The sequence below is a fragment of the Podarcis tiliguerta genome (genome assembly GCF_965153285.1).
Source record: "Podarcis tiliguerta genome assembly, chromosome: 1".
Lineage (NCBI taxonomy): Eukaryota > Metazoa > Chordata > Lepidosauria > Squamata > Lacertidae > Podarcis > Podarcis tiliguerta.
Genome location: NC_139534.1, coordinates 103,162,771 through 103,189,955, shown reverse-complemented (window position 1 = coordinate 103,189,955; position 27,185 = coordinate 103,162,771). Strand labels below are relative to the sequence as shown.

Genomic DNA, 27,185 nt, shown 5'->3' with positions numbered 1-27,185 from the left:
CAGAGCAGAATACAGTGGCACTATAACTTCCCTTGATCTAGATGCTATACTCCTATTGATGCAGCCCAGAATTGCATTGGCTTTTTTAGCTGCCGCGTCACACTGTTGGCTCATGTCAAGTTTGTGGTCAACCAAGACTCCTAGATCCTTTTCACATGTACTGCTCTCAAGCCAGGTGTCACCCATCTTGTATTTGTGCCTCTCATTTTTTTTGCCCAAGTGCAATACTTTACATTTCTCCCTGTTAAAATTCATCTTGTTTGTTTTGGCCCAGTTCTCTAATCTGTCAAGGTCGTTTTGAAGTGTGATCCTGTCTTCTGGGGTGTTAGCCACCCCTCCCAGTTTGGTGTCATCTGCAAATTTGATCAGGATGCCCTTGAGTCCATCATCCAAGTCGTTGATAAAGATGTTGAATAAGACCGGGCCCAAGACAGAACCCTGTGGCACCCCACTAGTCACTCTTCTCCAGGATGAAGAGGAACCATTGATGAGCACCCTTTGGGTCCGGTCAGTCAGCCAGTTACAAATCCACTGAGTGGTAGCATAGTCAAGACTATGATGGTTAATACCTTCCCCCTTCAGCAAAATGGTTCCATTATCCCTTAAGCTGGTGATAGTGGAGCGGTTGTTTTTTAAAACATTAATTGGATCTGACTTTGGGAAGCAGGTGGTAGTGTGGATTACTCTATACCCAAACAATATAAAAGTTAGGACCTGTATAGAGTCTATTTTGCTTATGATGGCCCTCTCCGTAGGTCAGGGACTGGCATTTCTGCACCTCCATATGCAGGGCACTGGTTCGTATGTCATGCCAAGCTAAAACATGGTTTACTGCAAATGCAGAAATACACAAGCTCTAAAAAATTTAAATGGCCCCCAGAGGGTTAGCTTTGGGTCAGTGTGGCCCATGACCTGAAAAACATTAACTGGTTTTAATGTGTTTTTGTCAATTGATTTTATTTGATCAGCAGGCTTGAATGCCATAATAACAATACTAATACAGCAAGCAACAAACAAATATATAAATAAATAAATGGAGCATACCTGTCCAAGGAGAGTGCACTTTCAAAATCACAGATTGCCAGTAACCACTGTTTCAGTTCTGAATACAAGATCCCACGGTGAAGAAAAGCAGCAAGATTCTCAAACTTGTGATTGAGAAGAACTGGGGAGGGATGGGGAAACCAGGTATACATAGTTGTTTCTATATGCCCTTCATGAAATATAGCCTTTGAAATAATTATATATTATCTCAGTGTGCACTAGGACCTTCATCCTTTAGTTAATTCCTTTCCATTCTGGTTTGCTCTTCACTGCTCTGGCACAAATCACACCCTCCTTGTAGAACTGCAGGGCTTGTTTTAAAATACCACCGAACGTGCATGACTGCACCTCTATGATTGTTTCAAGAGATTTAATGACCTTGAAATATCTATGGGAGCTTGTGAAAAAGTTGTATGGTTGTATCAGAGCACAAAACAACTCTTGCAACCCCTTCCCAAAGAAACTGAGGTGTTCATCGTGAATAGGAGCGAACTTTTTTTCAAGGAGGGAAAATACTCTAATAATGGAGGGATAGGAGAAAGGGGTTCTGATCATAAAGGAGGGGAGCAGGACAATGGAAACATTGAAAAATTTGCCCAAACAAATGCGAGAGCCAGTCATTGGCTACAGTCTACTTCTTGGGCTAAATATAATTATTTATTAAATTTGTATACCACCCTTTATCCAAAGATGCCAGGACGGTTCACAACAGAAAAATAAAAAAGAGATACTGAATACATAATAAAACAAAAACAAACCAATAACCCCTCACCTACAAAAAACATTTAAAAAGCCACAGAATGTTAATCAGTTGAAGAGAAACGTTTTTGCCTGGCGCCTAAAGATATGAAATGAAGGCGCCAGGTAAGCCTCCTTGGGGAGAGCATTCCACAAGCAGGGAACCTCCGCAGAAGGGGCCTGTTCTCATGTTGCCACCCTTCAGACCGCTTGTGGAAGAGACATGTGAAGAAGGGCCTCAGATGAGGATTGCAGGGTCCATGTCAGTATTTTTTGCTCTATAAGACTCACTTTTTCTCTCCTAAAAGGTAAAGGGAAATGTGTGTGCGTCTTACGGAGTGAATGCAGGCTGCACAGCTATCACAGAAGCCAGAACAGCAAGAGGGATTGCTGCTTTCACTGCGCAACGATCCCTCTTGCTGTTCTGGCTTCTGAGATTCAGAATATTTTTTTCTTGTTTTCCTCCTCCAAAAACTAGGTGCGTCTTGTGGTCTGGTGCGTCTTATAGAGCGAAAAATACGGTATCTATATATAGATACACATAAAAATATAGGTACAGTGGTACCTTGGTTCTCAAACGCCTTGGTACTCAAACAACTTGGAACCCAAACACTGCAAACGCGGAAGTAAGTGCTCTGGTTTTTCGGAAGCCAAACGTGCTCCAATTTGAGTGCCACACTTCTGTCTTGAGTGTTACACTGAGGTCTGTCTGTTTTTGCTATTTATTTTGCGTTTTTGTGGCTTTTTTGTTTTTGTTTTTGTGACTATGTGGAACCCAGTTCAGCTACTTACTGATTGATTGTGTGACTGCAGTACATTGTTTATTACTTTCATTTTATGGATCAATAGAGTAAAATTCATGTTAAAGTGCTGTTTTAGGGGTTGTTTTTAAAAGTCTGGAATGGATTAATCCATTTTGCATTACTTTCTATGGGAAAGCACACCTTGGTCTGGGAATGCTTTGGTTTTGGAATGGACTTCCAGAACGGAATAAGTTTGAGAACCAAGGTACCACTCACTGTATAGATATAGATATAGATATAGATATAGATATAGATGATATAGATATAGATATAGATATAGATATAGATATACATATACATATACATATACATATACATATACATATGCTGGAAGGACTTTCCAGTGTTTAAAGGAAACATCCTCAACATATAGATGTAAAATTTGTAAATACTTTTAATTCTATTAATGTTTAATTATTAAAAAAAAATCTATGTTTTTAGCAAGTCTTATTTTTAGCTGTAAGCCACCTTGAGTCCCATTAGGGAGAAAGGCAGGAGATATAGATATTTGATATACTTAAAAAGAAAAATGTATAAATTCACACTTTTAACTTAAAAAACAACAACACCCTGCATCTATCATAAAAACAGTGTATACTATACCAGAAACACTCAAGTCCTGCAGGGCTTGTTTTGGATCCAGCGTTCGCAAAAGACAACCTCTGTGGTAGTATGCAATCCAATCATTAGGATTCAAGTGAATTGCAACAGCGAAATCTTCAGCTGCATTTTTATACTGCTCTAGTTTAATATATATTCTCCCTCGATAGGTTCTAGAAATCAAACCAATATTTTCCTCATCATAGTAGATTTACAATATTCTGCATTTATATAAATTCTGTCTGAATGCAAAACTTGTTGTCCCAATGTGATTTAAACAAGTCAAGGCTGTGATCCTAAGTATGCTTACATGGAAGCAAGTTCCATTCATAACAGTGGGAATTGCCTTAAAGTAACTGTGCTTAGAATTGAAATGCAAGAGGCGAGGAAAGATAATGGGCAGCTTAAAAAACATAAACATCAAATCTGACAAAGCATATTGATCAGGATCTCAAAACAAAACGTGCATTGTGTTAACAATGCTATATAAATTAACATATTCCATAGACTACCATCCTGAACCTTACAAACATTCTGATGCAAAAAAGAGTTAAATGAAGGTTCAAGAGGCATATATACCAATAGCAGAGACAGCTCTGCACAACACAATTGACCCACCACCACAGACAGATTTCATAAGACATTGGCACTCCTTGTCTCATCAGATCCAGTCTCAGTCTCTCTCTCTCTCTCTCTCCAACAGATAGACACAAGTAACACAATGGCACTCATCACTCTTATATATTTATACCCAGAAAGTAGGGCACAGATACTTTCACTCAATGTACAAGAGGTCACAGGCAGACACTGAATGCAGGGCATAATCATTTTCTCAGACACTGTTATAAGGGATTTAGAAGTCAACTATAATTGCTTAAATTCATATATAATTTGCAGTTACCTTGCCTCTGCAATGCTTGGGTCCTGTTTAATCACATTTGTAAAATCATTAATAGCTATACTCCATATAGATTTATTAAAGTAATGTATTCCATGCTTCATAAGTGCATCAGTTCTTTTGGGATTATAGAAAAGGCACTAGATTGAAATAAAATACATGCAATTGTTACCCTTACTTTTGTATTCATAACGTCACACCAAGGCAATCATTCAATCAACACAAGCATGTCTTCTTGCCAGATGAAATTATCTCCCCTCTCATCTTTCTGTGTGCTCTTCTAGGTGTTCTCCTGACCACCCTCCCCCCCCCAGCTGATTTGGGTGGGCAGGGGAGATGAGGAAAGTCCCATTGCGTTGGTTGCTGCTAGTGCATCTATTTAGTTGAATGGAGTCCAGCCCTGCCAAAGCTAGGTTGCTTAACCCTTTCCTTCCCTGCCACTGATCCAGTCAAAAAATATTCCACCACTATGTCCAGCTTGGGGAGGAAAGATTACCTCTTTTTTCTTTCTCAGAGAGAGATAAGAAGCTGAGAGCAATGTTAAGTGGATAAACAGCAAGTGATTAAATCATACTAAATCATACTCAGAATGGGAGCTGTATCTATAATGCCACACCCATTACCATAAATTGATTTAAGTCAAGACTAATTTAAGCCCATTGATTTCAGTGCATCTACTCTGAGCATGACTACTGTAAGTCAGACAGTCCCATGAAGAGAAAGAACAAAGCAGCCCATCCTGCCGAACTTGTTTGCTTCCAAAGGGTTGTGCTCCTTGCTACTAGATTTACTGCCAAATAAGGTACAATAAGTGACTTCTGGAGGGATGGCGTTTTGGGTGCTGGCACCCTAGTTATGGAATGCCTTCCCAACAGAGTTGGTACTTTTCATTTTTCACAGTCTTTTCAATCCATATTTTGTCAATTGTGGTTTATCTCTTTTTTATTATTGGATTGTGTCTAATGAAGTTCTACTCAGAGTAGTTCAACTGAAATTAATGCACCTAAATTAGCCATGCCCATTCATATTGACGAGTTTACTCAAAGCAGAACATCAGACACAAGCCTTAGTCTTATAAATTGCATTGCTCACTCCACACAAGTACATCCCATCAGTACAAGGATTTACACTTGTACAACAGAACTTCTCTCTCTCTCTCTCTGCTCACTTGCGTCCTCCCCTAATCTGTGCCAGAGAGTTGGGGAAACATCTATGACAGATTTAGGGTAACATGGCAGGAAGAATATGGGGAAGTCCCATTGTGCAAATGCAAATCCTTGCACTGATGGGATGCATTAGTTGGAAATTGCCCAATATTGATTGGTGGGTGGTATACCAAAGTGACTAAACAAATAACTAGGCAAACTCAACTTTTACTCTTGCCCAGTAGGAGTTTTTATTGTTTTTTCTTTGAATAGTAGACCCTCATGACATATCACAACTTTGGCTTCAATAGTGTTGTGTGACCACCATTTTAAGAACCTTTGCGAAGAATCCTTTGCGAGCACAGAAGTAATTGTACAGGTTTTTTGATTCTGGCCCAAATATATTGTAAAACTATATAGAGCAATACTTACTTTAGCATAATCTTCTATCGCCAGTATTATATCACCATCCTCTTCATGGGCCTCAGCTCTTTTGTAATATATTTCATCATCTGAAGGTCTGCATTTCAGGGCAAGACTGTAGTTGATAATTGCTAATGAATTATCTCCCTGATTTTTGTATATTTCAGCTCTTGACAGATATGCATCTGCATAATCAAAATACTTTAAAATTAGTCTCTTTCAGATGCCCAATATCATTGCTATGCACGTTTAAATTTTTAAAATTAAAATTAATTGCAACTGTAATAAAAATTTGCAAACCAAATCGTGTGATTCAAATCTGCAAATGTATTTTCCAACCTTTTTCTAGACCTATGGATATTTGGCAGAAGTGTTGCATAATAATAAAACTTCTGTACATACTGATTTGATATGAGGGACACATAATCAGGAGCTTCTCAGAACAAAATTGTACATCATGGGGTTTCAAAGTTACTTGCCTGCATTGTTTTTGTTGCACTTAATTATAAAATTCAGGTCTTCTAGCGCTGGAAGCATTTTGTTCTGGTAAATGAAAATTAAATGTCTATGCCAATAGGCATTAACCAGCATTGGTTCTAAACTTATTGCCTGTGAAAGTAATGAGATAAATTGGTTATTAGTTACGTAGCTAAAAATTCCAGTGTATCATAAGGCACATCTTAAGTTACACCTCTGGGAACATCACTTGGGATCTAAGGAAAAACAACACGGTGAGATCTAAGTTTTAGGCTCTATACAATCTGGTTCCAGGACCAGGTGGAGCTAGCTTCTGGGTCAAAAGCAGATATATCATCTAAAAAGGGCAAGGGCTGAGTTCCAACCAGGAAACAAGGACCAGAGGGACCAGAGGCTGGTACATTATCAAAAGAACACAAGTCAAGTTGCAGGACAGCATCAGAGCATCTGTGGAGAGGGCAGTCAGAAGCAAATCCACAGTCAAAGCTATACAGCTGTTATATTTATGGAAGCCACCAAGGGAAGGAAATAGGCACACAAGTAATATGCTCACACTGCAGACCAGTTGCTCTGAGGTTAGGATTTATAGGACCTAGTGGACACAGAATAAACTGACTGAATGATCTGGCAGGTAGGAACAGAGTAGTTGCCTGAGCATGACTGCCCTGGCCTGAGACCTCCTTTAGTGCCCTACAATTAGTTGCTGCAAAACATTTATGCACTGAAGCTCCTTGCATACTTAAAAATTAAATAAATGTACCATTTTTAGCTTATATTGTTGCTCTCATATTAACAAAATGCATTTTGAAATTGTTGGCTACAGAAAGTAGTTCAACTCAATCCAAAGTGAATATAAACTGGTCACTGTAGGCTGCAAGTACCTATATTGAATATCTAGTTTCAATATGTTCTTCTGGACCCCAATATAAAACAGTCATATAAGGAAGATCTATGGTCTGTCTAGCATAGCTTACTGCTACAGTAAGCTTCCTTACTACGCACTAACTCTATCATATGCTACTGAAAAAATACAATTGTCAAGCATTCAACTGATGCATGATTGTGCATGCACACATTGCACCAAGCCCAAAAGTGACCAAAACAGTGGCAAAAACAGGCCTAAAAGAACCCAGAAAGGGCAAAAAAGACGTGAAATAGTGCCTAGAAATTCCACAAGCCTTTGCAAGCGCAATCCCAGGGGCCCTTGCTCTGACTGTTAAGGCCTGTGGAGAGTTGAACTGGAGCAAGGAGGTTCAGATGGAGCGACTGTGGTGGAGTTCGGCATCTGCTGCTGGTTTTTTAAAAGGGTTTTCAAGGGTTTCCAAAAGTTTAGAGGGTGTTTGCCAGCTTTCCCAATGGTGTTTCCGGTTCCTCAGAACATAACTCCCATGTAAATGGGGAGTTGCTTGTACACAATAGCATATAGAGATTCTCTGATACTCATGCCTAGCTTCTTCAGTTCTAAACAAGTGTAGTAGCACCATGTCTGTATGACGTCAAACGTACAGTGGTGCCCCTCAAGACGAATGCCTCGCAAGACGGAAAACCCGCTAGACGAAAGGGTTTTCCGTTTTGGAGGTGCTTCGCAGGACGAATTTCTCTATGGGCTTGCTTCGCAAGACGAAAATGTCTTGCGATTCCTGGGGGGTTTTTTCCGCTCCCCACCCCCTTTTTCTAAGGCACTAAGCTGCTAATAGCCTTTTAGCAGCTAATCCGCTAATCCCTTAAGCCTTTAATAGCCGCTAATAGCCGCTAAACCGCTAATAGCGCTAATCCGCTAATGGGCTTGCTTCGCAAGACGAAAAAACCGCTAGACGAAGAGACTCACGGATCGGATTCTTTTCGTCTTGCGAGGCATCACTGTATGCATAACATCACCACCTGGCAAACAGCTTGATGTTTCTATAGTCCACAAACTTGTCAAAAGTGAACCATGCATGACTGGGGGATTTTATGTAGCTGAAGATGATGGCTGGCTGGTGGAGGACCTTGTGTGAGAGGCAGGGAAGGGGAGATCTCCCAGGGTGGTAGGCAAGCTCCCAGGTGATAGCTGGGAAGGCCCACCTCTTTCTGTGTGAGACAAGGGCTAGAATCTACCTTTGAGAGAGGACTTTGCATTTTTCTTCCTCTTTTTGTTTTTGCTTAGTTTGTTTTTTATTGTATTGTATTGTGAAAAACCCTACTGCAATCTTATTAAAAATGAACAATGAGTTTGAGTCAATCGTACAGCTGTCAATAGCTGTACTGCGGAATTAAGACTTTCATTAAAATATATTATAAAAAAAAAATTCGTGTGTTCAGATATGTAGGGTATAATGAAAACAGATCACTGGTGACATAATTATCTGCAAAATTGCTAGGTTTCCAGATATAGTCCTGCAAAGTTTTTTTTCTAAATAGAAAAGTGCATAAAATGAGGAATCCAGCAAGGGGATTATTTGAAAAAGATGCTCTTCCATTTTTTAAGTTCATCTGTCATTGCCAGAGGGTCATAGTTATTAATAAGATAACAAAGCATCTTCAGTAGCAAGAAAAAATAGGTATTATTTCTTTAAAACTTACTTTTTCCAAGTCATCCATGGCTGCCTTCATTTTGCCTATTTTCCTGTATATTGCTCCACGTCTACAATAGTTAAACCCAGAAAATTTTCCTTCATCTATTTCTTGGGTTATTTTATCAATTTCAGATTGACAGTGCTCAAGTTCATCTGGCTTTCCCTCGAAGAGAAGAGGATTTACTGTGTTTACTAATTCTGTGTCCTTGGTTTCCTCTTCTATGTCCTTTTTGCCTGCCATTGATTTATCAGCAAAAGATTGCCTACTGGGAGGGTATTGCTCATCAAACCATTTATTCCAGATTTTTCTGGCCCAAAGATAATCATCGGTGTCTTCTGGTGGTCTCCCTTGGCTTGCTGCAAATTTTTCAAAATCTAGCCAGCAAGGGAGGCTGGGACTTCGATAACTTCGAACTGCTCGAGATACTTTGATACAGAATTTATTATGAATTGGAAGCTTTCCAAGAGATGCAGACCTAAGGAAAAAGCCAAAACTATAATTACATTTTGCCTGTACAGTTGTTGCTGACATACGACCAATATGACATATGTAACAACGTGACATATGACCAATAAATATTCATTATAAAGTTTAATAACGTATTTGATTCCTGCATAATATTTAAGTTTCAACACATAACAGAAGATTCCTGTCAGGGGTGCATAAAAATGGTTTACACTGTCATTAGCATTTATTTTTATGTAGAAAATTTATAATTTATGTAGAAAACTTAGTAAGCAAAGAGCTCTCTAACTTCTTTATTATACACTCGTGTTGCACATGAGAGCTGTGCAACTGTGTCAAACCAATAAAGCAATGTGTATAGCCTAAATAGCATTTTCTGATGGACATGTTGCAACAATAATTTGGCATCTGAGACAAAAAATCCAAACAGTACCTTCCTCTCATGTTTAGTTTAATTTACTGTAAAATTAACTGTAATTAATTTATTGTAAAAAGTGGAGCGACAATTCAGTGCTACCAAAAGTGCAGCGCCCATACACAGAGAATCCTATAATGATTAGAAAGTATTTTTCCTCATCAGTCCTTCACACAACCACTGGCAATGCACCAGGCTGTAACAGAGCACTGGAAGTCTGTGAACCATTTCATATCTTCAGGCAATTTGTCTGCTCTATGTGATGAAATGCAAGAACACAACATGAAACTTGCATTTAGGCAAAAGGGTTGCCTACTGCCTGAGCATTTGCTGAGGGAAGAGAGGAAACAAAGCTATACCGAATCCTTTGGGAATCTTCTGCCCACAGCTGTTGTTCCTGTGAATATATCTGGTACCAATCTGGTACCCTCCAAATGTTTTGGACTACAAGCTACAACTCCCATGATATGTTACCACTGGCTTTGCTTGCTGGGATTGAAAGGAGTTATAACCCAAAGCATCAGGATAACACCAATTTAGGAAAGCAAGTATTACTGTATTACCCATAAAGAACTGGCACACACATAAAAATGGTATCTGGTGCTGTTGGAGAAATTACTGTTTCCATACCCCAAAGTGCTCAATATATAAAATTAAAAGTTGCAAATATTAATAAAAAGGCAGACCTTTTAAGAATCTGTGGAGGTTCTCTTAATTTCTCACAAACACTTTCTAATATATGAACAGAAATGTATTTCCCTGATGGTTTCAATGATCTCCTTTTGTATGATGCTTTCCTTGGGAAAACGATGTACTTCATCCCAGCTTTTCTAGATTCTTCAGCCAGATTAGTTTCATCTATAGGTTCAGGAGCTGGAGTGGGTGCAACAGATGCAGATCGTCCTCTAGAGGAGAAAAGACCTTTTGTTTGCTTGAATGTACTTGCCAAAGCTATATCAGAATCTTTATCTGAACCAACAAGAACACTTTTGTGTGCGGCAGATTCTCTTTTCTCAAGGCTAAGAGAGCTTTGTGGCTTTGTTGATAAAATGCCAGGCTTTGTAGCTTCCGTATCTACCGAAAGACGTTGTTTTTTCATAACAGTTATCTCTTCCATAGTGGTTCTGAAATTTGCAGAAATCTTCAAAGCAGGTTTGTCTCTGAAAGATAATTCTGGTGCACTATGAGGTCTTTTAACCAGATCTTCCTGTAAGAAAAACAAATCTTGGTTTGTTTATTTTTAGTTTTTTTTTACGTTCCAAAAGTAGTCAGCAGTATAAAATTGGATTGCTGGGTACTTAGTATGGGCTGTCTCCAACCCGGCACCTTTGCTTCCACAACTGACTGTGTGTGCAGAATTTCTCCTGTCCCCTCCCCATGTGCCCTCAAAAGCAGCCCTGGAGCATTGGGGGACCCTTCAGAGCAGATGGGGGGGCTGAAGAGAGGGCTGAAGGAGAAGAAATGGAAGTCCCATTGCATTAGTGGAACCCTGCTAAAGGTTACTATCACGTGAACAGATCCTCTTGAGAGAGTGAGCAAGAATAAGCCAAGCATGAGCAGGTTAATTCCCCCTCCTGCCTAGGCAAGATAAGATTATGTGACATATCAACACAATCAAGTATCTACCCCAACCCCTCTCACTATGCCTTAGTTTCGTCTTAGTTCATGCAAGTGTCAGTGGAAAAAACCTAGGAAGTCTAAAAGGAGGGAAACCAAAGAGAAACCTAGTAACATGCACCCCTTTTCTCTGTAGGTTTTCTTTGTAGGCCTGTTCAGAGTAAGTACCCAGTGTCCAGTTCCCCTGACTGAGTAGAAAGACATCAGGCAATAATGGCCTAAACTAAGCCAGTTGTGTATGGAAGTGAGAGCTGGACCATAAAGAAGGCAAGCAGCTCATCCACAGATGCAAAGAATAAGTTTAAAGATTTTCAGTTCTGCTGTATACAGGTTTATTTTGAAGTAAATGCCCACTGTGTTCAATGGGACTTATTCTTACTAATCCTATTCCCATTTAACTGGAAGGAAGCCCCATTGAATTCAATGGAACGTGTGTCTAAGCAGACATGTATAGGATTGGACTGTGTGTTTAGGGCTACAGTCTAAATAAATCTTGCAGCACAATCCTAGGCATGTCTACTTGAGAGTAAGTCATCACAGCTACTCTGTGTAAATAACTGATATAAAAAGTTTGAATTCTGAAAATCAGAAAGTGCTTGAGTATTTCTTCTCACAAACTGTTTTGAAAAAATAAGGCTACAATACTAACTCAACCTACAGCACCTAGAAGTAAGCCCACTGAATTCAGTAGGACTCATTTCTGAGTATACTTTGTTAGGATTGTGTTGTACGGCATAATAAAATGAATGTATAGAGATGTATTTATGTTTTAATTGTTTACCCTTTCTTGTAAACAGTCCTGGGGATACAATTGAAGGGTGGTGTAAAAATGCCTGAATTTGAAAAACTGTTGACAACAGTTACACAAGCAAAATGATTATTATATTTAATCTCCCAATTAGGAAACGTAAGGAATAGGTAAAGGTAAACGTACCACTGCCCGTACGGGCCAGTCTTGACAGACTCTAGGGTTGTGCGCTCATCTCACTCTATAGGCCGGGAGCCAGCGCTGTCCGCAGACACTTCCGGGTCACGTGGCCAGCGTGACAAGCTGCATCTGGTGAGCCAGCGCAGCACACGGAACGCTGTTTACCTTCCCGCTGGTAAGCGGTCCCTATTTATCTACTTGCACCCGGGGGTGCTTTCGAACTGCTAGGTTGGCAGGCGCTGGGACCGAACGACGGGAGCGCATCCCGCCGCGGGGATTCGAACCGCCAACCATGCGATCGGCAAGCCCTAGGCGCTGAGGTTTTACCCACAGCGCCACCCACGTCCCCAACATAAGGAATATCTACCACTAAATCGGAACAGAATTAATTTTTACAGAAGCAACAAAATCTATATGCAAAAACTGGAAATAAAATTATTTGGTTGGCACTCAGTGTCACATAAGTCAAATAAGATTTTATAAAACCAACATACATATTTCTTGCAGATGCAACTCCTTCACAGCAGACTACTTACACATTCTGTGATGTTTTCCTGCAACACAAAGTTTTGGTATCTTGTAAATGAGACATTACAAGAATAACTGATTGTTATCTAACACTAGTACAAAAATTAGGCTGCTTGAATTTTACATTTTTTCAAGCACATTGTTTTTCAGTTCCTAATTTATTGACCACTGCAAAGTTAATTATTGCCAAGAAGGAAGAACTCTACAGTCCCAACATGTAAAGAATGGATAAAAAGAATCTGTCTGCCTTATGGCACAGGCAGAGGCTGAAGCCTCAGCACTGCTTGATCTCAGCATTCTTGCTCGCTTAATTGGTTCCAGAGCAGAAGAGGAGGGGCTGTTGTCTTAACCCCAACTCTCTCTCTCCCCCTTCACACTTTGTGAAACCCAAATCCCTGCTGGGAAGTTTTACTCAAGCTCTATGGAGAGACCTGGAGAGCCCAACACAGACTCTGCATCAAGAATAGGAAGCAGACCTAATCTCACACTTGAAGGAGCTCTGCCCTAGCAGAGAATTTTCCACAGTTTAGTCAGGTTCATTTTAGTATATACAGTAATTGGAATTATATATTTTAGATGTAGTTCAGAGAGGTTCCTGCTCTTCAGTTTTCCTTAATAGAGGAGTAAAGTTCAAGCCAGCCCTACCCTCCTACTACTGGGGAAGCAATTACGAAGAATCTTAAATGCCCTGCTTAGTCTACCAGAGAATTAAAGATTAAAATAAATAATTATAATTTTGAGTTAAACTTTAAACAAGAAATTAATATTAAATATGGATGTGATTATTACAAATCATAATTAAAGCTTTAAGCCACACTCTGGATAAAACTGTTGCTATGAAAAATCTACTATATATTTTGGGAAATCGCTTGTTCACCATGCATTTAGACATCTCTTAAGATACTGCAACCAAATTTTGCATGGTGGTTCCTGCAATTAAGGAGCAGGTTTTCCTCAATGTTTGGATACAATTGGACACCATTTTGAATCAAGATGGCAGCCAGAACCTTTCAAAACAGCACTGTTTTAACCACTGATTTAAAAACTGCACTGATTTTTTTCAGTTTCTTTGAATTCCCAAGCAATGCTGGGTATGATACGGCTAATAAATAATAAGTACTAAATAATAAATCTGAAAAAAGTTACAATACCTGTAATGTTTCCCTTTCAGAAACTAAAAGCCCTGGAGAGGAAGCGCTTCTTCTACAGATTTTAAGAGTCTATGAAACAAAGAAAAATATATACAAAAAGTGGGTATTCTTTAAATAGAACAAACATATTTATTTTCATAACACATTTTTTCTTGGAAAGCTACCCTAGATTCGGATTGTGAGCATGTATGTTGGTTTTACATTAGGAGTATGAAATTAAAAATAAATTGAGTTTATTTACATACTCGTAAATCTGACATAATTATGTACACTGAAGTCTAAAAATTGTGGTGGAAGAGATGCATCATGGAGCTTTCTTTCTGGTTTAGAAAAGGAAATAATATTTCACATAAACACCTTGTTAAAAAGGAGATATTTGCCACTGGGCAATAGTTGTTTAACATAGGTAAAGGTAAAGGGACCCCTGACCATTAGGTCCAGTCGTGACCGACTCTGGGGTTGCGGCGCTCATCTCGCTTTATTGGCCGAGGGAGCCGGCGTACAGCTTCCAGGTCATGTGGCCAGCATGACTAAACCGCTTCTGGTGAACCAGAGCAGCACACGGAAACGCCGTTTACCTTCCCGCCGGAGCAGTACCTATTTATTTACTTGCACTGTGATGTGCTTTCGAACTGCTAGGTTGGCAGGAGCACGGACCGAGCAACAGGAGCTCACCCCATCGCGGGGATTCGAACCGCTGACCTTCGGATCGGCAAGTCCTAGGCTCTGTGGTTTAACCCACAGCGCCACCCGCGTCCCTTTAGTTGTTTAACACATCTAGGTCCAAATAGAATCAAGGAAGGCATCCGGATGAGGAGCTTGGGAATTTACCTTCAAATGACAGAATGGCCAGGTGATGAACAAACAAAAAAGTCAGATTTTCTTAATATTTCACAAATATTACTACTTGGATTCTTCATACTTTTCATGAAATACAGAAAATTACAGATAGTGTAATTTTGGCAAAAGAGCCTGTCTCAGTTGACAGGCTTCTGTTACAAATCTAAGGCGTATCTCTGCTGCAGCAGTCAGCAAGGCAAGGTGTCAGCACTTATCTGACCTGCTATCACTGCTGCTGCAGCTTACAGGAAGGGACAAGGCGATGGGTGAGGTGAGCGTAGTGCTAGCACACTGGTGGAACCAATCCGGTGTTTCTGCCAGTGCATTTGCACACTAACCTTATCACTGCCTTTCCCCTCCTCCTTTCATTATACTGCAGCAACAGCAGTGGCAGGTCAGGTAAGTGCTGACACCATGGCACCCACTACTGTTTGTAAGACGAAGAAACAGGGACCTTAATTAACTAGGCCTTGGTTCTTCTGATGAGCTGAAAGGAGGAGCTCTGAAGTTAAATACTAGATGGAATTAAGGCAGCCCCATGGCACCCTGATGTTTAAGCAGCCACTAAAGAAGTTTTTTATTTAAGGCCATTTTCTCTGAAGTGTGCTAATTGTACTTTAGTAAAAAATGTTTTTAGAATTATTATTTTTTTGTATTTTATGTCATTTTATCTTGTACTGTACACCACTTTGATGGCCTCAGGCTAGGAAGTAGTTTATAAATCTGTAAAATAAAATAATAAATAAGCAAATGGCAGGTTCTGTCTCAGGCACTGGACGCAGAAGAATGAAAGTTAGGAGATATGGGACATCCAGACTGAAGACAGAAAGAATCTAGTTATCTCTGGGAATCTGAGTATGCCTAAGATTGCTTGGGAAACAGCCAAGAGAATTAACTGGACTGCCCAAGGGCAATAACATTCCTCTTTAAGACTGCTTTAGTGTTCTCGAAGCTACCAACATGAGTCTGACCAAACAGAAGGAGGAAGTGGAAGACAGGAGTGCCTGGCATGCTCTGGTCCATGGGGTCACAAAGAGTCGGACACAACTGAACGACTAAACAACAACAAATGTTCTCCTAAGGAAGTACAAAGGCTCCAAGAGTGAAACGAGAACTGAGGGGCCCATGCCCATTTTGGCCCTAAAGAATTACAGTATATGGACTGAGTGTGGTCCTTTCATAACATTGACATTCAATGAAGAAAAGTTGACAAATGCATTCTGATATATTAAGTTTCTTCTTTGTATGCTGTTGTTACACATTACTCCCAGTTGAGTGGTGTCCCCTCTAACCAGTTCCCCCTGTGATTCCTCAGAATGCCAGACCACTCTTGCTTCAGAGGACAACTAGTGAGCCCTTTTTTCTCTGAACTCAGGAGCGAGACTCATCGCAGGACCCTCCTATGGGCTTCCCCTACTTTCTTGTGCTCAGGTTCGCCCCATTTTCTTCCGCTAAGCTGGTCCCTGTACACAATTAGCATAGGCAGCCCTACTGCTTCTTTCCTCCCCTCAGCAAGCCCCCCTTGGCACCCTTGTACTTGACCTCTCATTGCTTCGCCTGCCAGTTATCAGAAACATTGAGGCAGAGGGAATTCCCCTATTCATTGCCTGTCTATTTTCCTGTTGGAAGAACCAAGCACTTTGGAGCTTTTCCTGCAGCCATTTCTTCGGCTGTTCTCTCCTCCATGCCCTACTATTCCCTCTCAGCACTTCTCTTTTATCTCTGTATACTGAGAAAGGCGTGCTTTCCTGCCAGACTGACTGCTGGAGAAGCTTCCTGCAAATACAAAGGCATGAGCCAATGACAGGTTCCTCCTCACAAAGCCCTTCCAAGGCAGCTCCCATAGGAAAAACAACCCTTTATGAAATATATGAAACCATTATCAGATCAAAAAAAAGAGAAATTGTTACTGCAATACACACAGAAAGCAAATGGTCAAAGTCCTCCTCAAACTCTAATACTTCTTGATCTCGAAGATCACATGAAAAGTCTTCATAAATAACACCATTAATCAGATTGCTCTGGAAAAATAAAAAGGTTTAATGATAACTTTTAACCGGTGGTATGAACCATCATACCAATTTCAGTTTGACTTCATAAATCTCTAGGAAAAGTTAAAACGATAACATCAAAACTTCACTGGATTTGATACACTCCATTTGGTCCCACTAAACAAGGAATGCACGACAAGTTGGACAATATGATTTATTTTGGCCAGTAGTACAAAATAATCTGAACAGTTTGAAATATGGCTGGTGTATATATTTTCACCCAGGTACTTTAGCTTACTCATACACAAACAAACACTCATACATACATAGAGAGGTTTGCACAATAAGACTCCAGAAGGATCATATCCAAACAAAGGAAATATGAATTTCAGCAATACTAAAAAAGAACTAAAATGATTTTGGGCATTCACAACACAGTACAATCCTGCAGGTATTTAAACATTAGCATTCTCTGTTAATTTGATGAAATATTTAAATATTTTGGAGAATGTGCCCCAATTGCATATGGCATATGGTATGTAATTACTAACTGTAAGTTTGTTTACATTAATTTAAAATACACCACTCTATATCAAAACAAAGCAACTATTTCTATAATTCACACTTCCAGTTATAGATATTGGTACAGAAACGCTATTATTTAATTTATATTTTGTATAGATAATCAAATGTGATGTTAAATGAAATGCTGTGTAGTCTTCAAATATATTAAGAATTTTTACCTCATACTTTGGAAACAAGGTCTCCTTCATAAGAGAGAGAGGAGCGGCAAATTTCTGTGGAGCTGGTGTCCAAAACATTTTGAGAGACCCTGGATGAAATTTAACCTTCACATCAAAAGCAATTTAAAAAATTAGTATGACTTTAATCCTAGACATATTTTCTTCTGAATAATTAGATGTTGCTGTGCTGAAATAGTAAACATTTCAAGACAAATCAGGCATTTTGAGATAAAACAGAAGTGAAGGAAACACAAAATATGAAGGGCTCTTATATCACCTGGCAAAAGCTACACATCTCATTTGCATGGGAAAACCAGCAGTCTCTGGATCAGGGCAAATGAGTAAAATCCTTATTCTAAACATATTACATAAGAATATGGACTACCTCAATCAGCAGGAAATCTAAATGGAAAGACCCAAGTCCTATACTTTCATATGCCCAGGATTATATATTAGCAACAGGGGGTGCTTACATCCACAATTGTATCCTAAAGCTTTCCCACACAGTTAAAGATTTATTAAGCTAGTATCCCCAAAACAGAAAATGCCAGGAGACTCCAAAGCTGACAATGGCTACAGCAAGAGAATGAGACATCATAAAACTCTCTGCATTCAAGGCCCAGTTAAATAAAGAATTTGCATACAATTACCCCACTGTCAGATATACAAGAAAGAAATAGAAAAATTGACTGAAAGGGGAGAGGAAAGGGGTTTCTGTGAAAGAGAAAGAGCCCAGCCTTCGATGTGGTTGGATTACACCATTTGAAAAGGAGATGAGCTTGTCATGAAAGGAAGCCACTAGGGTTGGTAAGGCAAGTCCTGATATTGTCTATTGAACCTCCCTCCTTCTGTACCTTGAGGAGAGCACTGTATAAGAACCTGGGAAATGCAGGCCAAAAACTACCTACTATACTTTGAATTTTTCTTCTCTATATAAACACCCTCTTTTAAAAAGCAGAAGCAATCTAGAAAGACAATAATTTGTTATATTTCAAAAGATGGGACTTCAGAAAAATATGTTATCAGAATTACGTATCAAATCTTACTTTTTCTCCTAACAGGGCTAGTTGAGGTTTTTCAACATAAAACTCAGCTACTCTTTGCCATTCAGGCATACTTTCTGGTGACCTTGGAGGGAAAACTTTAACTCCATCTTCCTGACTGCATTTGTATACTTCTGAAATAGGAACTCCTTCATTACAAATTCTGGAAAAAAAGATTCTCAGTAAGATACTGGAATATTTGTAAAGCACACACACAGAGAGAGTATTTACTCAGTTCAAGTTTTATGCTTTGTCTTGCTTTTAAACAGCACATTCTTGATGGCAAATAATTGCAGGCTATAACCTCAGCAACTACTGGCCAACATAGCTCAAGTAATGATGGATTCACACTGAATTTTATTTCAAAGCAGCACTGAGAGATGAGTGTGCTGACAGTGGGGAAATGAATAGAAAGACAGTTAAACAGTAATTGATTTGGAGAAATTGAGGGGGGCAGCCATTTTTTGACTAGCCAGGCCCAACCACAGCAATCATTTTGTAGTGTTGCCTAGATACTAAGTGGGTTTTGTTAATAGTCAGTAAATAGGCTAAATTTCATTGAGATTAGCTCTCTGGGTATTTTTTAAATTAGGTGTTAACCGGCTCAATCCCTTCAAATCAAAAGGATCTTCTCCTGCCAGTGATCTGTCAACAATTTTGATGAATTAGTTTTAGTGTTTTTACTATATAAGAGTTTTAATTGCATTTCTATGTTTCATGTTTTGTAAATTGCCCAGACAGCTAAGTTATACAGGTGGTATACAAAGAGAATGAATACATAAATAAACAAAATGCTAAAAATAGATATTTAAGTCAATTATCATTTTCAACTCAAGAGTACATTCTAACAGTGCCATCTACTGGTGGTTCAAAACTTTCTCACTAGAGAACAGATGAACACTGCTGGTTCTGCAATAAAATCTGCCTTCAAAGTCCTGTGGGTAGAAAGCAAGGCTATATATTTAAAATCACCATTCATATCTTTATACCTGTGACCACCAAAATATTGTTTTCATTTTAAAAAGGAATGTAATAATGCAAATGTGAAACCACAGAACACCGTTCCAGAGTCTTGTTTAGTCTCACAGATGTTAAAGCATTATCTACACTTGGGTAGTTTCTGATTTCATAAGAGAATTGTGATAATGAATTACTCTAGCAGGGTCTCCAAAATATAAGCAAGGAAACAATCAGGATTAATTAAACTGCCCACAAAACATTTTGCTGAAGGAATGCCTGTTCACATAAACAAGTCTCCTGAGTCAATAGAATCTATCACATTCTCATTCCTATGAAAAGACACTGCTTGATAGTGTTTGTTGATTCAGACTAGATGCCATTCAAACAACCGTTGTCATGTTAACAAAGGAAAGGGCTTTTCTTGGACCAAAGGGGAAAGGGGGGAAACCTGCCTGACAGCACCGCACAGGGATACCAGAGCACATCTTCAGTTTCTGCCTACCATACACTAAATCACAGGAATAAGTTTCAAGCATTCCAGTCCCTGCTCTGACCTGTCACCCTAACCCACTATTCTAATGTCAGGATGTTAGGACAGCTAACTGCCCTACAAATATTTGTGCTGGATGTGCTTACTGGGCAGAATACATAGAGAAATGGCTATTGGCTTAGAACAGGGGTGAGAACGGGTGAAAGGGAACAAGTTACCTCTTTAAAGTAACAATGACATTTTAAAGCAATAATTAAACTTAGTCTTGTTTAACATGCAAATAATTCCATTATCTGATATTATCAATAAATTTCAATAAATAATACAGGGAATGGCAGTTTTGCACGCAGCCAAGGCACACGCAACTGCTGACATGCATGCTGTTTTCAGCCCCGGAATGGGGCAGGACCGGCTTTTGCATGCCCCACTGATGCGCACAATACCCAGAATGCAACCCCCACACAAACAGGGAGTTGTCAGTATACTTGCCTGGCAATTGAATTTAAGTCCCTTAATTACCGTATTTTTCGCTCTATAACACGCACCCGACCATAACACACACGTAGTTTTTAGAGGAGGAAAATCCGTAGGCATGCCACCCATAGGCATTCCCTCCATAACACGCACAGACATTTCCCCTTACTTTTTAGGAGGAAAAAAGTGAGTGTTATGGTGCAAAAAATACAGTAGTTAAAATAGCTGGGTTTAGGCTAATAGTTGAAAGTTAATTAATTAAATTAAATGCTAGCAGCTGAAGTTTATATTTTATGTCTTGGGTGTTTTTATTTGCACTGTGCTGTTGTTGAATTGGTGTGTTTTACGTTTGTTTACTGTGCATTGTCCTGGGCTCCTTGTGAAGAACAGCAACTAAGAAAGGTTTTTAAATAAGTAAGTAAGTAAAGGGTGGGAATCTTACACCTAGAAATATTGTAACAAAAAGTATCAAGAAGACATAGCGTCACTGAATAATAATTACACTGGGCAACAATTTTTTACTTTTTGAATGTTGTCTAGATTTCTACAACTGCTTTAGGGTATTTTTGCACTGCTGAATCAGGAAATGGCATCCGTTTCTCTCCATCAGGTCAGGTTTTTGTGCTATGTTGATCTGGAAAAAAATCAGATCTTGTGACAAAATCGATTACATTTTTGTGGCATTATCAGCTGTTTTTTGTCAACACATATCATCCTAAATATGTTTTTAAGAGAAAAAAATGTTTTTCCAACAACATATATTGATTACCTGATAGAAACATAGATTACTGTAAACTGAATGGTGGGCATTGATAAAGGTAAGTACACGTAAATTGCATGTTGCTTCACCATTTTTCAAACTTCAGGGCTTGAACATCCGTTTCTTGGAACTCCTGGAATGCTCAGCGGCAGGGAGGTCTCTCTTCAGAGTCCAACAGTAGTCAGCCATCATGACTGCGTCCCAGTGACCCTGATACCTGGTCTCCATCTCTTTCATGTCCTGATGGAATCTCTCCCCCTGCTCGTCAGTCATTGAACCCAGGTTCTCAGGAAACCGGTCCATATGTGAAAATAGGTAGTGCATCTTGACGCTCATGTTGCAGCCCAGGTTTCTGAAAGCAGTCAGCATGTTGTTGACAAGTTCTGCGTAGTTTCTGGCCTTATTGTTGCCAAGAAAGTTCTTTACTACCAGAACAAATACCTTCCACGCTTCCAGTTCCACTTCGTTCATTGAGTTTCCGAACTCTGAATCTCTGCTGAGCTGACGGATCTGAGGACCGTCAAAGATGCCAGCTTTCAACTTCTCCATGGTCAATCCTGGAAAAGGCTGGCACAAGTAAGTGAAGCAGTCACCATCCTTGTCCAGAGCCTTGGTGAACTGCTTGATTAAGCCGAGCTTGATTAAGACAAACGGTGGGAAGAGTATTCTGTCTCTGTCCACCAGAGGGTCATTGATGACGTTCCTTTCTTTGCAAGGCACCAATTCCTCCCACACAGGCCAGTCCTTCTTCGTGTAATGCTGAGCACGGTCCCTACTATCCCGCATGCACAGAAAACATGGGTACTTGGTGAAGCCAGATTGTTGTCCCAACAAAAAGTTCACCATCTTCAGGTCAACACAAATAAACCACTTATGCTGATCATAACCAATTTTCTCCAGCACATACTTCACCGCTTCATAGTTCTCCTTCAGTGTAGTCGAGTGAGCCAGGGATATAGAGGCAAACTGGTTTCCATTGTGTAGCAGAACACATTTCAGTGATCGCTTGCTGCTGTCAATGAACAGTCTCCAATCTGTGGGTTCGTACTGTGGCACTCCAAGCTTGAGCAGAAGCTGGGCAATATCTGCACAGTACACCAAGTCCTTCTCTTCCGAGAAAAAACGGAGGTACTCTTGATGCCTGTTGCGGAAGAAGCTGATGCGAGCACTGTCAGAGAGGAGGCAGAGTCCTTTGACAAGCTGAGGTCGCGAACTAGATCATTCAACTCCTTTTGGGAAAATGGATGTGGAGCATCATCTTCAAGAACCACTTCTTCTTCTTCATGTCCTTCTACACTGGAGGCATCTTCGTCACTAATGTCAGGAAGTTCTCCGAAGATAGGCACTGGAATTTCATCACAATGAACTACAGGATGACGTGCTGATTGAAGATCAGGATTAACTTAGTTTTGATCCCCCAACTTTATGCTTTGTCGCACCAATTTATGGAAGATTTCGAGGTTTTATGACTTCAAACTGATCCCTTTTCGACATAATCACCCAGAACTATCGAACCTGAATACTTCTTGTCATTAAAATAATCATTTCCAAGCAAAACAATTATTTGACATGGCATTTTACCCCCACCAACTTCTTCTAAAATGCTCCACACAAGCGTACATGTGAACAAAAACGTTAAAAAAACAACATGTGGCCATAGCTCAAAAACCTGACCTGATTGAGCAAAACAAATGTGGTTTTTGGATTCAGCGCATCAGATTCATCCTAAATCAACTGAAAAGACGCAGACAACAAATTTGTTGTTGACCAGTGTTATTTATACCCCGCCCATCTGGCTGGGCCTCCCCAGCCACTCTGGGTGGCCTCCAACAAAATATTAAAATACAATAGTCCGTCAAACATTAAAAGCTTCCCTAAACAGGGCTGCCTGTTTATAAAGAATTATAAAGATTATAAAGAATATAGAAGAACTAGTCGTTGAGGAAGTATCAACATGGCTTCTGCAAAGGGAAGCCCTGCCTGACTTACCTTTTAGGATTTTTGGCAGTGGCAGTTAGTATGTGGTTAGGGGTGATTCAGTATACATTATGGACTTGGACTTGAAAGAGCTATTCAAAGCATTACTGTTTTACAATTGTTGGCATCCCTGCCAAGAAGACCACTAGCAGGGCCAACTGGGCAGGAGAGCTGCAGGGCAGGAGGGCCATCTGGCCCAGGGCCTCTGGCTCAAAAGGCGGCTCAAATTTAGACACTTGTTGATTTTTTTGCATTTAGTATGTTTCACAACTTGTTTTTATGCACATCAGACCAAAATGTGACACACCCTCTCAGATAGAAAAGGTTAGAAAAGCTATTGTTAAATAAATTTTAAAAATCAAACTATGTCTCACTCTATTTTTGCGAATATTTTTATTTCGGTAATTGTTATTCTTCTTCTGGTTAGGAGTCTCAAAAGCTGGGCCTCTGCAAACCTCTAAGAGGGCCTGGGCCTCCCCAATAGAACCTCTTTGGCAGGACCACCTTCTCTGAGTTCTGCCACTTCTCAATGGAAGGCTTGCTGGCCCAGTCCTTCCTATTGCACCACCCAAAAAAGAGAGGACACTGAAGCAGGCAAAGTCTTCCAGAAGAAGAGGGCAGGTGAGCACATCAGAGGCCGGAGCAATCCGCACTTGTTCAATGTTTGCTGCCAAAAAATATGCCCCCTGCAGTTGGTCCAGGACTGAAAGGCCAGGGATGGGTAGGAACCTCATGCACTGAGCACCAGCTGTGCTGGGGAAAGGCAGCAGGAGCCACTGGCGGAGGAAGAGGGGGGCGGGGAGAGCACACTGCCCCCAGCAGCACAATCCCGGTGGGGTGCCATCGCAGCTGCCCCCCTGCCTGCGCTGGGTGCCACACCCCCACAGGTGGCGCGCCACGCCCCTGCAGGCAGCATTTCATGCCCCCAGGCGCATGCCACGCCCCTGGGACACGCACCAGCCATGCACCCGCCTGCTTTCCGCCCCCCGGTGCCGGAGCATGAAGCTCCGCTACTGGCAGGAGCCACAAAAACTCAGTGTGTGCCACAGGAAGGAGGGACACAAATCTGTAGACTTCTGTTATTCCTGGAATGCAAATAAAGTTGTGTGAATTGGTTCTTCCACCAGAAAAAAATATTCACTGTTACATAGAACTGCATCATAGTGCTCACTCGGCAACACAAAAACACTGCACAAAGTATTTTCTAATCATACCTTTCTCTTGCCATAAATTCATCATAAGCAGGAGTGGACGGTAAGAACTGCTCTGAGAGGTCACTGCAAAGATTAACTGGTGGTAATAAAACATTATGACCCCTTTTGTCTATAGTATGGTGTATTCTTGAAGCAAGCTGCAGATGAACAGGCAACACACATCTTGGGCAAGCCTCACAAAGAAGGTGAATAAGTGGGTGATCCACATCCCTAGAAAGAAAATAAAGATCATTACCATATGATGCATGTAGATATTAATTTTAAAGTTACTGAGTCTGGACCTGTATGTTTCTGTCTGGAACATATTACGCTGATTGGGGCTGTCTGCTCTGCTCCTCTCCAAATAACTTTAAAAGCTCATGCCTTGGATGTGGTGCAAGAGTTCTGGCGCAAGCTGAAGGGCAAAAGCCAAAGGGTGCTTGTTCTGTGGCTCTTTGCCTCTGGCTTGTGCCCTCTTTGAAGAGGGAGGGAGAGGAGAGGAGGGGAGGGGAGAGAGAGCACAGTGCACTCCTCCCAAGGGAATGTGGAAATGAATTATGTGAAATATCACACATGGAGAAAAGTCACCATACTTCCATAGAGGTCTTCTATGGAACCTATTGACCCACCCCTCTATAAAGCAACATGGTAGTGATCATTTTCTTTCTTTGAGGGTGAAAGAGAAGGCAAGACCAAAAACTATGAAAGATCTTGCTACACTGGGTAAAGAAGCTCCTTCCCAGAGGAACGGTGTTCAAGCAGCTGTTTTTCATGTTTTGAATCAAACTACAATGGAACAGTACAGAATGTATGTAATGCAGGTGAGAAAAAGTGTTGCAAAGTTATGGGTTAGTGTTTCTGCACATGGTAGTCTGTACTGCAAAATTTCTTAAACAATTATATACCGTAAACAACTACCTCGCACACATTTCCATTTTCTTCCACAATACAATTTCCCTGTCACCCTTTTTCAAATATAAAAAGTTACAATTCTGTAGCTCTCAAAAGAAAGCATAACAGACAAGTTTAATTAATCACAGTCATCAATTACAATGTTACCCAGTGTGTTTTGTTAACAGGTTTTGTTTTTAATCTAACTGAGAAAATAACAACTGAACCATAGTTTGTTGTGCCCCTTTGCTTGAGCTCCAAAAGAAGATGGAATCATTTACCGGTAATGGACAAAAATGGAAACACTCCTAACAAAAAACTAAAATATTTAGAACATGTTGCAGGTAAAGGTGTGTGTTTTTACAGCACACACTCTCCTTAAGCACTCTATTTATCATCCTTTGAAAGAGAAGACAAAGAAAAACCAATACTATGTGTGTGGCCTACATTAACCTCACTTAATGCACTCAATAACTTTTTTTCACAAAATCATGCTTTTTCTGCACCATTGATAATCTGACAGTAACTTTTTACTGAAGTAAAATACTCATTGTCTGCTGTCATTATTTGTTTTAATACATAATCTTGCTAACCAAATGAACTTAAAGCAATGTAGATAAGCAATGGCATGCACAGGGTCACTTAAATGCCAATTTGACCGTTTCATAAACTTTGGAATTCTTTTCCCATGAGTCTGCTCTCGGTTACTTAATTGAAAGTTATATCCATTTACAAACTTCAGACTTGCCATAAAAAGGCTCTCTTCCGTGTCCCAGAAACATTTCAGGGCTTGAATCACAACAAAAGCTACTAATTAAAGCTTTTTTCCTACACCAATAAAGTAGTGGAGGAGTAACCTGGGGTATTCCAAAACACATTTGACCCTAAGAAGTTACTATTCCAAAGGGTGCAAAACTGAGAAACAAATGTGAAAATAAATAAATACTGTAAAGGAAATGATGGCAGGCACATCATTCAATTAAAGGGCCAATACCAAACATATTTAATGAATTAAGTTCTGAAGAATGCAACAGAACTTACTGAAATAAAGCATGCATACAATTAATAGGGAAGCCTTGCACCACAGTCTGCCACAGACAAGACTTATTAAAAGTACCAGGATCTTTAAGAGGAGTACATCTAATTGGTTAATTAATTTCATCAATTCTTTGGATTATAGCATAGCCACTATCTCCACAAGCCTATGTAAGTTTACTCAAAAGTAATCAGATCTACTCATCAGTAAGTCCCAGTAGGTTAAATGGAGCATATTCTCAGGTAAGTGGGCATAGGAGTGTAACTTAAAGCAGGTATGATTGCAAGGAACTATGTGTACCACTCAGCACATAATATGCAAGATGGCGAGATTTTAAGAAATAAGTGAAAAAGCAGGGTTGTTTCAAACATGTGGCCCCTCTACCCACATTTTCCACATTCAGGGAGGTTATGTGGAGGATGGGCACAGACTTTGGGGGTGTGGACATTCAGGTGGATGGTTTCCAATGTGACTTACAACAAGATATAAGGCAGCCCTTCCTTATTCCTTATCACAAATGGAAATCATTAATTATGTAGCTGTTGACTATGGGATGATTATTATGACTTAAATGTAACTGACATTAAGATTAGGTAACACAGATCGGAAATGAACCCAAACCACCATGCAGGGAGCCATTTTAACTAAAATGTATTAATTGGAAGTTGATTGGCATTTTGATAATTGTATAATTTGGGAATTAATTGCTATTGTTATAATTTTTTTATTGGGGGTATATTGGAAAACTAATAAAAATAAATAATTTAGTGCTAAAAAGGAAATATTTTTAAGCTCACTTGATCTTTGTAGTCCAAGTGGAAAGCAGAGATACGGGATGCTGTTCATCAAGATCTTCTAAATCCTCCTGAATTCTAACTGGTTTAGCCTTTGGAATTGATTTGCCTTTTATTTCCAGCTCTATGTCTGAGGACAGAGACTTCTATACAGGGATAAAATTCAACAGTAAAGTCAAGAACCTTAAAAAAGAATGGCTAAAGT

General features: G+C 39.9%; 1 protein-coding gene across 3 annotated transcripts in view; it reads right to left on the bottom strand.

The window, feature by feature from the left end:
* TTC6 (tetratricopeptide repeat domain 6) overlaps positions 1-27,185 on the bottom strand; it is a 69,521-nt gene that overhangs the window by 29,811 nt on the left and 12,525 nt on the right. For all 3 annotated transcript variants that reach the window (XM_083452255.1, XM_083452254.1, XM_083452256.1), the window contains 14 exons: positions 26,984-27,126; positions 24,281-24,490; positions 18,409-18,568; positions 17,363-17,467; positions 16,551-16,649; positions 13,789-13,857; positions 12,646-12,663; positions 10,251-10,771; positions 8,691-9,159; positions 6,131-6,260; positions 5,661-5,836; positions 4,087-4,223; positions 3,189-3,358; positions 1,045-1,165 (listed from right to left, as the gene is read on the bottom strand). In XM_083452255.1, coding sequence (XP_083308381.1) covers positions 1,045-1,165; positions 3,189-3,358; positions 4,087-4,223; positions 5,661-5,836; positions 6,131-6,260; positions 8,691-9,159; positions 10,251-10,771; positions 12,646-12,663; positions 13,789-13,857; positions 16,551-16,649; positions 17,363-17,467; positions 18,409-18,568; positions 24,281-24,490; positions 26,984-27,126 — 2,528 coding nt within the window. The remainder of the gene's footprint in view (positions 1-1,044; positions 1,166-3,188; positions 3,359-4,086; positions 4,224-5,660; positions 5,837-6,130; positions 6,261-8,690; positions 9,160-10,250; positions 10,772-12,645; positions 12,664-13,788; positions 13,858-16,550; positions 16,650-17,362; positions 17,468-18,408; positions 18,569-24,280; positions 24,491-26,983; positions 27,127-27,185) is intronic.